General features: G+C 39.9%; 1 protein-coding gene across 6 annotated transcripts in view; it reads right to left on the bottom strand.

Annotated features, from left to right (window-relative positions):
* utrn (utrophin) overlaps nt 1-17,968 on the bottom strand; it is a 315,204-nt gene that overhangs the window by 235,488 nt on the left and 61,748 nt on the right. For 5 of the 6 annotated variants that reach the window (XM_041805540.1, XM_041805541.1, XM_041805543.1 and 2 more), the window contains 16 exons: nt 16,777-16,927; nt 16,392-16,511; nt 15,898-15,999; nt 15,275-15,382; nt 14,966-15,145; nt 13,712-13,875; nt 13,508-13,631; nt 13,339-13,426; nt 12,418-12,662; nt 11,686-11,854; nt 10,495-10,622; nt 4,527-4,664; nt 4,309-4,422; nt 3,648-3,803; nt 2,334-2,504; nt 2,052-2,234 (listed from right to left, as the gene is read on the bottom strand). In XM_041805540.1, coding sequence (XP_041661474.1) covers nt 2,052-2,234; nt 2,334-2,504; nt 3,648-3,803; nt 4,309-4,422; nt 4,527-4,664; nt 10,495-10,622; nt 11,686-11,854; nt 12,418-12,662; nt 13,339-13,426; nt 13,508-13,631; nt 13,712-13,875; nt 14,966-15,145; nt 15,275-15,382; nt 15,898-15,999; nt 16,392-16,511; nt 16,777-16,927 — 2,341 coding nt within the window. The remainder of the gene's footprint in view (nt 1-2,051; nt 2,235-2,333; nt 2,505-3,647; nt 3,804-4,308; nt 4,423-4,526; nt 4,665-10,494; nt 10,623-11,685; nt 11,855-12,417; nt 12,663-13,338; nt 13,427-13,507; nt 13,632-13,711; nt 13,876-14,965; nt 15,146-15,274; nt 15,383-15,897; nt 16,000-16,391; nt 16,512-16,776; nt 16,928-17,968) is intronic. The other variant, XM_041805544.1, reaches the window with a different exon arrangement.

The following is a 17,968-nucleotide window of genomic DNA, read 5'->3' on the forward strand; positions in this document are numbered from 1 at the left end:
ACAGTATAAATAAGCATAAGCACAAGTCAGTGACGTGTCTGACCTTTACTCTGCACAGTCAGGGGGTTTATAATCAAAAACAACGCCCCAAACTAGAACTCAACACTTGTAGATTAGCTCGGGAAACAAGTTTCACAAGTGCCCTTTCAGCCTCTTTTATTCTGCACATGAAAATTAGCAAAAGCCTGCCCACGAAATGACAGCATGGATAAATCATCATGTCACTCTATTTCTGAACCCCTCGAGTTGTGAGTTAACAGACAAATTGGGTCGTTCATGCATAAAATTCTGGCTTGTATTGACTTAAATATGTGTCATAGTGACTTTTAATACCGTAGAGAGGCTTTGAACTAAATCTTCAAGCCAACATTTAACAACTGTGACACATTTCTTCTTATTTTGTTGTAGTTTTACAACAATGAAAGCACAAGTTGCTGTGATTTTTCCATTCTAAAGCCTGGTTTGTACCTCTGCATCAAATCTCTGGAATACAGTGCTTATAAAAAGTATTCACTGATGTTTTAGATGTTTTACCCTTTAATCGAATTTACAAATCAATCACAGTCAATATTTGCCTTTTTATACAAAAGAAAAATTACAAAAAAATCTCTTGAATATCGAAGGTAAAACAGAAAAAAATTTAATGTAAAATAAGTGACTGCATAAATATTCACCTCCATTCAAGTCAGTATTTAGTAGATGCACCTTTGGCTGCAAGCATAGCACCGAGTCTGTGTGGATAGATCTAAATGAGGCTTGCACGTCTGGACTCTGCAATTTCATTCTCAAGTTCTGTCAGGCTGTACAGGGATTGTGCATGAACAGCCTTTTACAGTTCAGTTTGTGAAATCAGGAAGCAGTACCGTAGTGATGCTGGTAGCAAGCACGGAGAAGTCGATAACTGATAGAGACGTTTGAATGGCATGTTCAGCTTTAAGGTCATGGCAGGTAAGACTTAAGTTGTTTGCGCTTACTGTCGACGTGAACTGAGTTACCCAGAGTTAGTAGAGCCTTAAATATGTACCACTTGTTGGCCAAGCACACCACCAATACAGAGAGCTAGCCCCCTTGCAAAAGGCAGGCCATACTGGATTGTTTACAACAGAGACGCTCAGACAACTCTGCAAGCTAAATGAGTGGCTACAGGTTACAGGCAGATAAATATCATGGAGGAGGAGGTTCCGCAAGAAATACTTTGCATCCAACAGCTGCACTTTATGAACTTTCTTCAAAAGCCATTATTCTAAGTAAAACACTAAAAGACTCTCTCGAGAGGTTGAAATTCTCTGCTTTAAGTGTAAAGGATCCAGGGACTGATTTTAAGTGATTTAAAATGTAAACTGCCCATGTACTTTATGCACGTATGATGGATGAGACCAATTGTTATATGTTAAGCTGCTAAGAACAACAGAGGAGTTTACTCCTAGAAGTCTGAAGTTAGACACTTCAGTGTGGTATTACTCAATAATGTTACATTAAGGTCAGTATCCCCATATGTTGTGGCTTGTTGGGTTGTGTTTATCATGTTATGCTCTCAGCGTATTTTTTTAACCATTTCTGTGTATCTTTTGCTGTATGCTTCGGATCATTGCCTTGCTGGAAAATAAATCTTCTCCCAAGCCGTATTTCTCTTGCAGACTGAACTAGAAAAGCACTGGGAGAGCACAGACCTTCACCATTAACCCTATCTCCCAATTGTGAAGAATCCTTTATAAAATTCCTGGATCCGTCCCCATGCGCCCCCCACCATGGCATTCGCCGATTACTCCCTCCCTGGTGGGGTGGAAACATGGTGAGGCAAAGCATTGGCTTCACTGTAGGTGGACAGTCATGGTGGAAGCATTGCCTGCCGGTGCCAACAGATGCACTGACAGTCTGAGCCATGGTCTCACCGGACGACTGGAAGTCATGGCAGAGGGTGAATATTCCTCTATTCCTCCCAGCATTGTGAGTGTTCTTGCTAAAATTTGCTGTCTCTCTCTCTCTCTGTATAAATCATCTTAACACCAAAAACATTTCACTAACGAATAAATAAACTTCACATATATTACCTCTAGAGTGTGGCACTTGCTCTTAAAGCGGTCACACAGCTTGTGGTAGTTGGCAAGAACCCCCTCTAACTCTGAAGTCAGCTCCTGTCCACCAGGGGTTGATGATCTGGACACCAGCGTGTTGATGTTGTCTTTCAGGATCTTTACCTTTACCTCCTTCTGCAGCACATCCTCTTTAGCTCTCTGCCAGACAATGGCACAGAAGAAAAAGTCAAAATAACTCTTCAAGGGATAACTGTACGCTAAAATATTCTTAAGTTTCACCCGTGCTTCCACACCCACCTTCATCTCCTCCAGCGATGCCTCCAGCTCCTCAGGACTCTTGTATTCAAAGTCCCTCATAAGAAACTCTTCATCGACCTGGGCCATCCACTCTTGCATCTCCGCCAAGTCTTTCCTCAGATTCATCTGCCTCTCCCGACTCTCGGCCAGATGTTCCTGATGGCTCAGTAGCTGGAGAAAAGCATAAAACACCAGATTTGTAAAGAACACAATTATACAGTCCAAAAGGAGAAGTAAAATACAAACACACAAAATCTGTACAGAAAAGTCTAATGACCCTTTGTTTGACCTAAAGTGGGTGGCTTGTTCCTGATGCAAGGCAGGAAAAAAAAAACTTAAAACTCAGAACTTAACTGGTGCATAAGTATTTTTAACAAACAGTTACAAAAGCAATGCACATACAAGGATTTTCTGTATACTTGCACATTCCTCTTTTGTGGTAATTTGGAAGCAACTTTTCATTTACTACATTACTAATTTCTGAACAAACGTAATGCTCTTTATTCCAATATACAAGGGGTGGGACAAAATATCAGCACATTTATTACTCCTGGCTCATGGTGAGACAATTATTGTATCCCTAGAGCCAAAGATCGATATTTAATAGAAAAATGTATGGCCCTCTAGACAGATTTCCCTTCCCACTTGTTCCTGTGGTGCGTGGAACATGTATGGTATGGTATGGTATGGTATGGTATAGTATGGCATGGCATGGCTGGCATGGTATGGTATTACATGTACAGTATGATATACTTCAACTTTGTCACATTTTCTTGTTGTCACTCTTTCTTTGTATGTAAAAAAATGTGTTCAGAAAAACATCAGAAAGAAAACTGTGTCCTGATACTGATACCTTAACCAAAAGAATAATTTCAAAACTTTCTCAGGTAGTTAACTAAACACAAATAACAAATAAAGCTGTAGCTTAAAACATTTTGTGTTAATGCTGACTTTACATGATAAGGCATACTTTGTGGTTTTGTTGTTCTTATGAATACACAAGTAAAAACAAGTATAAACAAAACAAGTATAGCAGACATCCTCCCCTCCTATCACCTACCACTGTAACACATAGCTGGCAAATTCCCCAACATTCCTATGGTTAGCATAATTATCATGTTTTCTTCGCTATGCTTTGCTATGAAAACAAAAAGACACACCAGAGAAAAATAATTTTTGACATTTACATGTAGGTTAGGACCCTTCCCAGTGCCTGAAGGTTAATGTAGTGATAACAGCCCATAACAGCAACTCAGGAGTGGTTGAAAGTTATGAAAACTTAACACTGAAGCAACAGAGAACAGTGCTCCTCACCTGTTTGCTGAGCGAGTCCCATTTGCTTTGACACTCATTCAGCTTATCCTGCCCCCACTTGGCGAGTCCTGGGACTGCAGCCATCTGAACAGCGCTCACATTCTCTGCCATCTGCTTCAAGGAACCTTCCACCGACTCCATCTCATTCACGTACTCCTTTCCAGCAGAAACAAAATAGAAATTAAATGCATAGCACTTTGATAACTGAGACAAATGTAGAGTTGTTAAGGGATGTAACAATACCTTAAAAACTGATTTGTAATCCATACAAATGAGAGATGATTCAAATCGATACAACAAAAAAATGCAGTGTTATATTTTTGTTGATTTGACTGTACATTTTTAGATTTATAAGTATTACCAAACCAAACAAGAAAAATGCTATTTTTTTATTTTTGTTGTCATAAAAATACAAATTATCATATTGTTCATGAATTCATCTTGCAGTTGAGTTCTTTAGAAAGACTAGAAAATCGTGATAAAATCATATAACTTTATCATAGTGTGAGTTGAATATGTTGTGACATACCAAAAAACATTAAAGAAGTATACTGGAATAGAGTGTTTAAAGAAAGTATTGTCCTGATGTTAACAGTAAAAGTTATATTTAAGTAGTAAAAGCTGTTACACAGAAATATCTGTTACTGTATGTTACTCGAACCTTGCACTGGTCAAGCTCTTCCTCTAGACTCTCCTTTTCGCCTAAACCAGTTGCATCACTAGACAAAACTTCCTGAACACCATCCAACCAACGTTCAACGTCCACCAAACGCACCTGAGAAAACAATTTCAGCGATGACTCAGAAAACATTCTTAAAACACCCTCCACTATTAGAAAAGCATGGCTATGGTATTTTGACCCAATCACAGCTGCTCTACCTGATTGTCCTTCATGCTTCCCAGGATGCACTGCAGCATTCCCAGCTCCTCACGGGCCCTGGAGGAGAGCTGACTCCATCTTTGTAGTTCTGCAGGATCGGAGGCTTGTTGTGTTTGCTCGATGTCCAGACACAGGGCCTGAGGTGAACAAGAGGTCATGTTTAAAATGATAAATCCAACGTCTATGTGCAAGTGATGGGTAAGCATGGGAACACTACGGTAGATAGAAGTCGTAGTCTCTCAGCCTGAAGGTCAAAGGTTTGATCCCCCAGCTCCTGCTGTCACAATGTCAATTTGTCCCTGGAAATTGCTTGCATCTCTGCATCAGTGGTGTGTGAATGCGTATGGATGGGTATGAATAGAATTAGCTAATAATACCAATGGATACTCTACAGAACAACCTTCACCATCAGTGTATGCATGTTTTTATGACTGGGTAAGTATGGCCTGTAGTGTACAAAGCACTAAACAGTAGCAGTCAGACAGCCAGAAAAGCACTAAACACGTTTAAATCCATGTACCATTTACCAAAAGAATTTGCCATGAGACAATTAAGCCGCAAAAGCAACAATTACACTGTTTAGGATATCTTTGTTTTGGAGTATAACTCTGTAATATAACTAGAACAGCCCCTTGAGATCTCAATTTTAGATTTAGATTCAGACAACTTTATTGTTCCCAAAAGGGCAATTCATTCAATGGAGTCTTAGTATAAATCCAAAGTAAAACACAAACATAACAAACAGCAATATTTTAAAGATATACATACAAGTACAGACAGCTCTCCCTCAAGAATCACTTCACAATAGAAGAAAAGCTTCTCCAAACACATGTGGCTTTTCCGTCTATCCAAAAAGGAGGGTGTGACCATATAACAGCCTACCCTTTGAAGTTATTTCTATAATAATATTTTATTCAGCATTTACTACAAATATCCTGTAAACTATTTAGTAAACAACAAAAATAAAATGACTGAAACACATGGCTAATTCTTTATTACTTTGCAGCTTTTATGCTCCTGCTGAAATATAAAGTGCTAATATAATTGGCTGTTTTAATGATAGAATTTCCCACCCCCGCTTGTTTGATCTCTGGGTCAACTTGCTCAGCCTGCTGCCAGCTCGGCCTGACACTGCAAGGGTTGGGATGGGGTGAGATGGGATGGGATGGTGAGTGATAGAATTTGCAAAATAGAGATGAGATACATGGACATTTGTTTGGCTTAAATGCATAAAGGCCCAGATGCCTCCAAGATTGGAAACTGGTTTCGCAATAACTTTCTATTGTTAAAATTTAGCAATAGAAAGCATAACTCAACACAATTGCCCATGATTTATCAAAACCATGATTAAAAGCTATTTTGTTTGGTACTTTTGAATGTTACTGTTTAAACCAATGTTCTGCTTTCTTCTGCTTCAATGTTGTTTTGTTATTTTCTGTCCTTATTTTAGAGGTGTCCCTAACTACAAATTTACATAGTCTGATCTGATTGGTCGTATTTTGCCTTGATCTAAGATGGTTGAATTTTTTTTTTTTTTTTTTTGTTCTACCCACTGATCCCTATTCATTTTTACGACCAAACAGATAAACTATATTGTCTTCCAGACTTGGAAAAACAATCCATATAAGACATCATTTGATCTTTCCTTTTTCTCATTCGTTAAATCTGCATTATAGTACTCCTATAACAGCACACATGCCCAGTTATCATACAGAGGGGTCATAGATTAACAGTAAACATAAACCTGTAGGATACTCAGTGATTTTAACTGGTGGGCCATGTTATTTGTTGCCCTAACTTTTCAGCCACCAAAATAACAGCACTGAAGCCTAAGGACCCCTGCCATCCCTGGAAGTGGTCAAAGTGTAACATTACTTACATTTAAGCACAGATCCCACTTATTAACTATGGTTTTATTTCAAATCAAACTCATTTTAAGGACATTTTATCATAACAGATCAAATACAGCACTTTAAATCATTTTAAATTTCTCTTTGTGTTTCTAGAAAGCATCCTGCAACCCTAAATGTCTTATAACTTAATCACTGAGCTACTTTTTGGCAAACACTGTTAATATATCTTGCAATTCACCTTTCTTGGGGCATCTTTAACTTTTTCAAAATGCTCACACACAGTCTACGTTTTTTTTTTATGTCCTGATACTGTGAGCATTTGGGAAACTGCAAAGATCTGAAGTGCAATTGAGATGCAGATGCTCAAAGAGCAGCAAAATGAAGAATTAAATTTATCCATGCACACCGTAAGGAGATTGATTATATCTTCTAGTATAAGTAACTAGAAGAGCACTCAGAGAGCACAGACCTCCACCATTAGCCCTATCTCCCAACTGTGAAGAATCCTTTATAAAATTCCAGGATCTGTCCCCATGTGCCCCCCACCACAGCATTCGCTGATTACTCCCTCCCCGTTAGGATGAAAACATGGTGAGGCAAAGCACTGGCTTCGCTATGGGTGGACTGTCATGGTGGAAGTGTTGCCTGCCGGTGCAAACAGATGCACTGAAAGTCAAACCCATGCTCTCACCGGATGACTGGAAGTCATGGCAGATGGTGAATACTCCTCTATTCCTCCCAGCATTGTGAGTATTCTTGCTACAATTCACTGTCTTTCTCTCTGTTACGCTCCGACTCCTCTCCTTGACTGGGTGTGCGTCTTCTAAACTCTATAAGCTCCAAAACTTTGAATAGAAACACACCAAAAACATGCTGCTGGGATTGAAGTTACTCATGTCCACCATCTCCTGGTGTAAAGTGGTAACAGCGGAGACCTCCGCCATTAGCCCTATCTCTAACCTGACACACTAGATGGATGTGTTTCACACATCCATCTGGGAAAGCTTCAATAGGAAACGTTTGAGAAAAGGTGGAGGCTTTGAAAAATCTTCGGAGTATGATTGGGTGAACATTCTGTCTGTCACATCTCTACGGGCCAATCAGAGCAACAAAACACAGGACATAGCCGCTAGCAAGCTGTGTGTGCGCAGCTACTGAGGAATAACGCGAAACATGGTGACTACAGACATGTAAGTACTCGACTTCTGTTGTTTTTGAAAAGAAAACAACTCACTGCTGTTCTTTGTTCTTCTTTTAATGAAGAAATGTCTTCAAGTTCTGATAAAACTGGCGCTTTAGCAGCATCCACACTAATCTTTCCTCCATAACTGCACCAGCTCTTGCTGATGCTTGTTTACGTCACGACTCTGCTGCGACTGAAAGTACTGCCCCTCGTAGCTGATTGGTCCTGTCACTTTCTAACCGGGCCCAAACGGTTCAGATGGGAGATTTGCAAGATGGATTGGAAGTCTCCTTATTTTAATATCCCCTTATCTTTATTTCCCCTTGATGATTTCATGAGATTAAATTGAAGGTTGAATGAATGATAAATGAGTGAATGAATAATACTGTCAGACTGTCACAGAGATCTGGCATTGCATAACTGCTGTGTTTATCTGGTGCTTGAAACATTTTAAATAGTTCTAAAAAAGACTGAAATCTACCAAATTTATCTTTAATTTTATCATCTTAAAATTTTCTATAAATACAGTGATTGATTTGTAGAGATTTCACACGACTGTAGCATAAATTAAGTGTAAGTTTAAAAGTCCAATCACTTCAACTGTTTTTAACATTATTTATACAAACTGTTGACTACATTGTAAAAATTTCCATGATTAAGGCAAAATTTCCATCCCATTTCTATTATCAATATACAAAATAAATCTGAACATTAAAGCAATCCTGATGATAACTGCAGACGACTGTTTTCTCATGAGGCTCAGTGCAAACAGTGCTCAGAGATGCTGTCATGGGACTGGAAGTGCTGGTTTGTCGGGCTCACTGACTCTCTGAGCAGCTCCACATCGAACTGTTAGGAGTTCCACGTTGTAAGCATGGGCACGCTGCCCAGAATGTGCCAAGGCCCCACCTCCCTCCTCTGCAAAAAGGGCCCCGCCCCCCTCCCAGGCAACATGCCCGATCTGCCACCACAACAAGAGCTCAGACTGAACCACATTCCAGCCAAGGATAGAGGAGGAGGGAAGGACACACAAAAACAAGGACGCACACTCTTTCCTCCCACACAGACGTTTTGATACAGTGCAAAGGAAAGTGACCGGCTGATAAAGAGGTCTATTGTGAGCAGGAAAAGAAAACTGACAGCAGACAGAGATTAGCTCTTACTGTGATATACATACAAGCTGACAGATACAAACACAGTCACTGTTGAGAAAAGAAATCTTTCAGTTTAGAGGTCAGATGGCACAAGTGTTATCAGCAGCAATCTCTGCATTTAAAACAACTGCTCAGAATAACTACAATGTATTTTGGGACTTTCAAGGGTCCCTGCAGCCTATGAGCATCATGCAGTGGTGTCAAGTCAATGTTAATCTGTAGTGTCCTATCAGTTTAGGGCTTGCAAGTGATGCACTTTCACGGTCATATATAACTAAAATGTCAGATTTCAGAAAGATCATCAAAATGCAGTTTGTGAGACATGCTCTAGTAAAATCTAAGGAGACGGGCTTTCCAGCAACAATTCAGATGCATTTAATCTCATAGCTCATTTGAAAATATACACTAATGGAAGAGCTAGAGACAAAATGCACTCACAAGTATCGGTAACACCTCTGATTTTAACTACCCGTTCAAATCAAGGCAATATGCAGTTATATTCTACAGCATTTTTTCATTTTGTCATTTTTAATCATATGCCTCTTCCTCATACAGCACTTAAAAACTCTATACTAGAAATTGGTTCTATTTTTTACCTCTACAAACAATGACCAATTATTTATCTGTTACTGTGTCCAATATAGACTGGGAGGGTAAATGGTAAATGTACTCCAGTCACCTGATTCATCTGACTCAAAGTGCTTTTCACACTACAGGTAACAAAGGTAACACACTCAGTTGCTTCCATTCACACACTGATGGTAGAGGCTGCTATGTAAAGTGGTGATCAGTATTAACCTTATCCCATTCATATGTATTCACTGGCAATTTTTCGATTATTTTAAAATTTTTCCCCAAGGACACATGGATATTTGACTACAGGAGATGGGGATTGCACCCCTAACCTTTCAGTTGAGAGAAGACTGACTCAACCACTGATCCAAAGCACCCCCCCTGCTCCAGTCATGCTTAAAATGTCTTTGTTGTTGCCGTTAATATTTTGAAGGTTGAATAAATTTATTTTTGTATTTTTCTTGTGTATTTTCTATTTGCACTCCCTACTCTAAAAGGATTTACACTAATTTCAATTTTTTTTTCTGTTCAGTGTGTTTTTTGTCTGTGTTTGTATGTGTAGATGTGATTGAGGTTATTTTGTGACTACGTGGGCTCTTGTTTATGGATGTAGTTGGTGGGTCAGATCAGAAACTATTTTCTGTGTGAAACTAATAAAAAGTTTTTTGACAAAAAAAACTGATTTTGTTAATGAGGATGATCCAATAATATTGTTTCCTCAAGACAAATGTTAATAGCATTTCAAAGAGTCTAAAGCTTCAAAATAAGATAATTCTGCTACTATCTATTTAGAATAAAGGATACTTTTCTGATCACACTTTGCAAGGTAGGAATTTAAGATTTAAGAAGATGGTTATCCATCTGAATGTGTACTATCTCTGTAGATATACTGATAGCAATGGCAATCCAGTGAATCAAAATTAGGTGGTTTAAACCACTCCGACATAAAATATGTGGAATGAAAAGGTATGGGATGGCTGTATGAAATGCTTTGGATTTACCTACTTTGTCCTTTACAAGTTTATCTCTTCCCACTTTTTTATTTTTTTTCCCCCATATCGATATAATTTCTTTTAAACGTATTTCTGTTTTATATTCATCCAAGTAACAACTAAAGACGAACTAGAGTTATAAGAAAGATTTTAATGAGCTTTTGTGGCTTTAATTCACATTTTTCTCAAACAGCCTTAACTTCTTGACTCACCTGTGCTCGTTCCACTGCCTCCTCAGCAGTAGGGATGTCAACTAGTCCGTCTCTCAGAGTGGACAGCCTCGCCTCTAGACCCTCCACTGCACTGGGGAGCTTCTGTTTGGCCTCGAGATCAGCCAGAGCTGGAATAAGACAAGATGCAAAAGAGAAAACACACAGTAAGATAAGGCAGCAGAGCTTTTACATACGTTTTCATCCACAAGGGGGCAGTGAGCAAGTTTGGGATTTCCCCCTTCTCTGTGTGTTTACCATGCTGCAGGAGGATCCCATATGTTTGACAGTCTGTTTTCACTGAGTTTACTTCTTCTCATGCCAGGAAAATTTTAAAAACAAACTATAAAATCTCAGCTGTTCAAAAATGATCAAATGAAAGACAAAAGTGGTATTTGTGACAACTTTTTAAAAATTCTCTAGTAACATTTCTCGCTTTCTGCTCCTTGACTGTCAGCATTTTAATTAGCAGGTGATTTAAGCTTACATAATCTGACTGTGTTTATACACACAAAGCAGAGATAGAGCGGAACTGGGAGAGGAGAGGGGGCTGTGATTCAGAGGGAGGCCCCACCGTGAGGCAAACTGCCCAAAAAGAGAAACAAAACAGTTTTCCTTGGCGCTTATCCCAATCCTTGCTGTCATAAACGCCAAAGACAGAGAGTCACACAAATAAAAACACACCTATATGGTAAAGAGTGAAGAAGAGAAATCAAAGGCTCCTTTCCAGACTAGCTTTTGACAAACAGGAGTGTGTTAACTCTGATTTTCAGGTGGATATGGAGCTGGCACGATCACAGGGGTACATTCTCTCACTCAATCGCTCTTGTATACACTCACGCATGTGTGAGCTTTTGGAGGCCATATAAGGGCATCATCTATTACCAGCAGCTGGCCAAGGTTTCAAATAAAAACTGATGTCAAGCCCTCTGGAACTGAGCTCTGCTGATCTTAGCTATCACTCTCTCAGTCGTCCTATAAACCTGAGAGCTTTAGGCAAGGAATGAGGAGGGAGAAATGGGTCTTTGTGTTTTGGAAAGCTTAAATCTCCCATAACAGCTAGTTAAAATGAGCCTGAAGGATCCTGACCCTTAAAAAAGTAATGTTTATACAGTGGAACCAGCTCAAAGTTTTGAAGCAAGTTTCCTGTGTGTTTGTTAAACTAATTACTCAGATGTATTTGAGCAGAAGTACCTTGGTTGAACTCCTGTTCTCTGCTCTGTAGCCGCTGCAGTGTGGAGGCATGATGAGCCGACACCACCACCATGTTGTCTTTAAGAGCCGGCACTGCTCCAAGTGACTGCACCTCTGCAGAAAGCTGCTCCAAATGAGGACTTAAGAGGTTGACTTGGACAAGTCGTGACTGAAGATAAAACAAAAAAAAGGAATTCTTTCATCAGTTGGAAATAAACAGATTTGAATTTGTGTTACTTTTGCTGCAAAGTTTAATGTAAGCACATGGAATGCAGGACGTTACAGACCCATATCCCAGTTAAAAAGACAGCAATGACCAATACTCAATGGTTATTCAAAGAATAAAGAGAATATTACAGATGTCCACCAGACAGCTGTTTTAATTTTTTTTGTTCAGACCCAACTAAATAAAAAAATTAAATTTTAAAATTTGAATGGATATTGCAAATGACAACTATCAATAGTGTGGATGCTCAGCATCCCCACTAATAAAACATGTTTTAGGCATGTAGGGCACCAAGGATTCATCACGGGGCAATACAAGGCTAGAGGGGGGGGCAAATTGCAGGCAAACTCCCTGCTATGATGGACAAGTGTCAACAATCAAGTCAGGAAACTGTCTAAGTAGGCTACCCTGAAATGTTCCGTGTGTAAAAAGGGCTCAAAAAGAGGATTGTCACACAATCAAAGTCACAGGCAGCAGATCAAGATCTACTTAGAAGACGACTCTACCTGGCATTCTCCGGTCAGGCTCCTGAGCTCAGCCTCGTTGCACTTTTCTACAGCTGGCGTTGAGTTCAGCCACTCATCCTGTTCCCCAAGGCCTCGGTCCAGGTTTGCCAGCTCTGCGGACACTGCTCTGACCCGGCTTTGAGTGCGAACTCTCTCCCCAGCTGCCTGCAGCTCTCTTGAGCAAACATCCCACTCAGTTTGGACGAGGTCGAGGTCTGCCCTCACTGAGTCCATGCTCACTCCCTCTACGGAGAAAGCAACAAATATAAAGGCTTAGAGCAGACACTGGTTGATTTATATCCCTTTTGTTTTTTGGGTGGAAGAAAGAAACCCTTGCAACAACAAAAGTGGATAAAAATAGGGAATAGCACGAATGAGTACTACTTACTCATTATTTATGAGTAAGAAAACAAAAATTAACAAAAACTTTGGTGTTTAACAAATTTTCCAAAACTTAGCAGCATTGCTCCACCACCCGTCCCTGCCTCCAGAACGGTGTAAACACATAAAAATCCTGAGTGCCTCTTCATTTCATTGAGCTGTTATATGAAGTCAGCAACCCTGCAGGGCTGACAGATTTTTACTGCTCTGTCCACAGCACATACACAAAAACACACAGATTCTGATAACTGGCATCTTTAAGCCAATAATAATAAAAAATGTAGGCCCATAAATACCCAAGAAAATGCCAAGCAGCTGTGGAAAAGCAGTAAAATCGTAAGGTACCAACATAGTTTAACAGGGAAATGGAAGATCTCCGTAAAAGCCAGTAGCCCCAGAGAAGCAATAAATATGAGCCTCTATACTCCCGTACTTGTTTGGCCAAACTTGGATGGATGTTTAAAATAATTCCTTGTTTCATGTGAATAAAAATGAACCATTTCTGTGTCTATGAGCAATAAAAACCTCCCCCTTAAATACCTCTCTCAAGCTGCTCCATCAAGGCTCGTCCCTCCTGGTTCACTTGACTCACAGTAGCTTCCTTCGTGGCTAGGTCCATCTCCAAACCCTGCAGTGATATGTCGTGATTAGTTCCAAAACAAGTGCTCAAGGCCAAGTTATTTTTTGGCTGTATTATTCTACGTTTTACCTTCAGTTTCTCCTGCAGGTCAGGTGTGTCAGGTGTAGTCTCAGGGTGTGTGGAGGCCAGTGCCTGAGCTGACGTCTTCCATGTTTTGATCCAGCTTAGGAGGTCAGACAGCTTGTTTTCAAACCTGCAGGACACAGATTATACAATGAGTACTGGTGTGTTTGTGGGCTTTATATTCATGTGAGAATGTCTCCAGGTTCTTACACTCGTCTGACTTCTGCATCCATCTCCACCAGTCGTTTCTTAGGAGGAGCAGGTGGAGAAAGCTCCTGGTCAGTGTTTGAAGCAGCTGAAGCTACGTTGACTGTATCCATTACAACCTGCCCTTCCATTTGAGTCATGCCGGCATCTGTCACAGCCTCCATAACCTGAAAAATAAGTCATCATTTCAAACACAACCCTTTAATTTACAAACTTAAATTTCAACTAAACTTTCATTTCCACAAAGGCAGACAAAGTTAAGAGTACAAGAGCATTTAAAAAAAAATAATTTGGCAAATGATTGTTGAAGCCCTTACCTTAGTTTCAAAGGCAAGAGCATACAGCTTCTCATTCAGTTAATTATTCAATAAGCTCCATAGAGTATAATGACCCTAAAAGCCCATCTCTGCTCCACATGCTTTGATTGTGAAATGCTACTTCTGGAGATCTGCTAAATGAATCAAAATAGTTGCTATTACCTGTAGATTTCAAGCAATTCGTGGATTTTTATGGATCAATTGCAACCATCCTTGCTAACTGTGTAATTTAATTGAAGTCTCTTAATCATCTTCTAAAGAAGCATGTTAATGTCAGAGTCTGTTGCGGATGGATAGGCAGGTGTGTGGACAGGAGGGCGGTTGGGAGGGCTGATTAAGTTAAGTTTAGTGAGGCAGGAAGGTTAGGTAAGGTTAGGTTACAGTGGGTTAGGTTTGTGGGTAGGTAGGTTAAATTGTGTTATTTAAGGTTCTGTTAGGTTAAGTAGGGTTGAGGGTTCAGCTTACCCACCTTAGGCTAGGGTGGGTAAGCTGGTTGGTAGGTAGGTTGAGTTGGGTTGGGTTGGTTGGGTTAGATTAGGGTGAGTTGAGTTGGGGTTGGGCTGGGTCAGGTTAAGCAGGTGGTTAGCTTAGATAGGTATGTAGGTAGGTGTTGCTCTGGCTGAATAGACCATGGCTGCCGTGTTTGATGGATCTTGAAATGTTTCGAATAGCAAGAATCATAATGTTCTGATGTATGGCATCATAATTATTCACAGCACTTGGGTTAATTATTGTGACAATGTGAAAAAAACACATCAACAGCCCAGGGGCTGACTGCTGGACATTCAAAAGGGTTTAATCTTGACAGTAATGTTGAGTAAATCGATTAACTGTCACTGGTATTAATAGCTTTGTCAACTGATCAATGTTTAATGGAGTTCAATTTTTGATCAACTGTATCCAGCATCCATAGGATGATTTTCACAAAGGACATACAAACCTGAAAAGAGCAGTCTTCCAGTTTCTGCACCAAGTTGTCCCACCTATGTGCCAGCTCCTCTGTGTCTGCCTCGATCTTAGCTCCAGCCTCAGGACTCCGCAGCAAGGCTATCACATCCTGTCCTGCATCAGACAGCTGGTCCAGAGTTCTTCTTTTCTTTTCCATGTCTTCCTTTAAAATCTAAAGGTTTAAATGGTAAAGACAGAAAATCAAATGCTACACTGATCAAAGAAACATTCCAAAACATAACAAAGTAAAGGTAGTAATTTGTAAAAGTTTCTGATGCAGAAAGTTGGCGGAGGCACTTACTGCTAATCGGCGCACATTAGTATTCATTTCACTCGGGTCCTTGAAGTTGCTTGTTTGTACTTCACTCAAGGCCTCCTCTTTCTCTGCCAGCCACTCTCTGAACAAACTCTACAGAGGAGGTGGAAAAATCATCAACATAAATTACTTAAAAACATCTTGTCTCAGTATGCCTAAGCTTAAGCTAATTTATGTTAAACGTTTTAAGTTCTTAACTTAGTAGCTTGATCAGTTCCTAAACTGTTTTTCTGTTGAAAAAGTGTATTCGAGGTTTCATAAGAATTGAAGGATCAAGTTTTGAAAGTTATGATGTAAAAATTACCATGCATTGAAATCACCTAAGTTAACTTTGAGGAGTGAAGGAGCAATCTTTCTTTTATGAGAGAACTTCAGCTAACAAAATACAGCAAGTTTTAAATGGCAGTCTTGATATTTGTGTGAACTGAGTGTAGCTCAAAGAATGAGGAAAGGCTCCAGTGGTTCTGTTTAAACATATTATTTCATTAGAGAGAAGGAAGAACAAATTATGATTGTGTATGATGGAAAAAAGGATCATGTTCATGGTGTCTCAGTGTCCAATAATTGACATCAATCTTCCAAAGTACAAATATCCATCTTTTTCCCACCTGGTCAGACAGAAGCTGTTGCCACACCATCAAGACTTCCTGCAGCTTGTGCCACCTCTCCTCTGTCCAGCGACATACAGCCGCCCAGCGCTCACCCAGAGACTTAAATGCAGAATCAAAGCAAACGTTATAAACCATTTGTGCTTCCTTTTTAAGACATAAAATTACTATATTCTGATGAAAATGTCCTGCTAGCAACAACAGTATCTAGCTCAACTCTTTTTGACAGAGCTCATGGTCATATATAAGCCCTTAATGCTCATTTTAACTGTATTCTGCAATACTGCAAGCTTTTGCAAGGAAAAATAACAAACAGTGCATTCAGAAAGTATTTCAGACCCCCTTTGCTTCTTTAAATTATCAATCATTTACAAGCATCAATAGGCAGATATAATTATATTATATATTTAGTGCATGTATTGAACTTTTAAGAGGATATTAGCAGAATACATTTATAGAAATAAGGGTTAGGGTAATAAGGGTTAATAACTCACCTGTAGTTGCTCCTCTAGAGCAGCGGTGGCGCTCTCCCCACTGTTTTCATCTACAACGACCACCATGTGTGTCAGAGAGTTGACCTTCACCTGCTCTGCCTCCAGGTCATTCTGCAGCTCCTGAAAGAAAACATAAGAGCAGGAGATTCTGTCAGATTTTATCCATTAACAGAGCTGGCAGGAAGGCCAGTCAACTTTCTGCAGATGCTATGGAGACAGTGGTTGAGCCATTGAAGTGCACAAACAAACATGTGACAAACAGATCACAAGATTTTAATTCCTTTTTTCATTCTTCTCATTCATGTTCACTTTAACTACATCACACATTCTGCATCTACTTGAAGCATGTGGGATAAGAAGAGTTTAATAAAGGAACATTATTTACTTTATGCTGCTCTATCTGTTCTTTGTAAATGTCCACGTCTTGGGCTGGAGGCTCTGTTTCGATCTTCCTGATTCGCTCCTCCGTTAGTGTCAGCCAATCAGAGAGCTGCTGTAGCTGCTGCTGCTGCAGCTCCATCAGGACCTCATGTAGTCTGAGAGGAAAAAAAAGCAGAGAGGCACTGATTTAGGAGGTTGTTGCAGCAGGTGTTGTGACAGACCTCCTGCAACAGGCACGACATGTTCATTGTCGCCAGGGAAATGCTGGATGTAACCTAAAAGACTGCTGCATTAGGAACCAGTAACTGCAACTGGAATCTGCTATTCTGTTGCTGTATCTCCTTCATGTTTTTGTGCTGCTTACTCATAACTGACCATGATTGTTCTCTGCCATGGGCTGTGCCCTCTGTTGCCGAAGTGCCCCCCTCTAAGTCATTACCCCATCCCTGAGTCTTAAACAGTGTTGCTCCAGGGTGGCATTTCCAAGGAATGTACAGATGTTCTGCTTAGCTCTGCACTCCTCAGCTGCTTGCCTGTTATTTTAAGCAAGGAAAGCTATTGAAAGTGGCCTTCCTGATTAATGGTATGAACTATGCCAACATACTTTGTGAGTAACTGGCAGTGAGAACCAGAAAAGTCACCTTTGACAGCTTTTCTCCCATTAACCCATGAATGATTGGCCTTTTCTGGCGGCCACTCTCACAGACCGTTCATGTGAGACACCGTCTATTACAGAGGAGAATCGTGAGTAGGTTATTTTTAGAATTAAGCTTTATACAGCTTCAGCTTAAGCTAACATAGCTATGCTAGCAACATAATTAACTTTACTATATAAACCAATGTAGCTACATTAGCTTTAGCAATGTAAGCTGTAGCTAAAGCTAGCATAGCTATGTAGACAACATACCTACGTAGCTTACATAGTTGCTCTGCCAGCTCAGCTTTAGCCATATTAGCTACATAGCTACATTATCAATGGCTAAGTTAGCTTTAGCAACGTGAGCTTTAACACATGTAACTGTCTAGTCTTATGTTATTGTTTTGAAGTAGAACCAATGGCAGAGGAATTTACATACTGAGCATTCAAGCAGGTTACTTAATAGAACAATAAAAACTTGAAAAAATGATGACAGAGACTCCATAGACACCCACAACCACAAATACTTAATTCAGGGGTGCATATGTCATTTCACTCT

The sequence above is a fragment of the Cheilinus undulatus genome, linkage group 14 (assembly GCF_018320785.1).
Source record: "Cheilinus undulatus linkage group 14, ASM1832078v1, whole genome shotgun sequence".
NCBI lineage: Eukaryota > Metazoa > Chordata > Actinopteri > Labriformes > Labridae > Cheilinus > Cheilinus undulatus.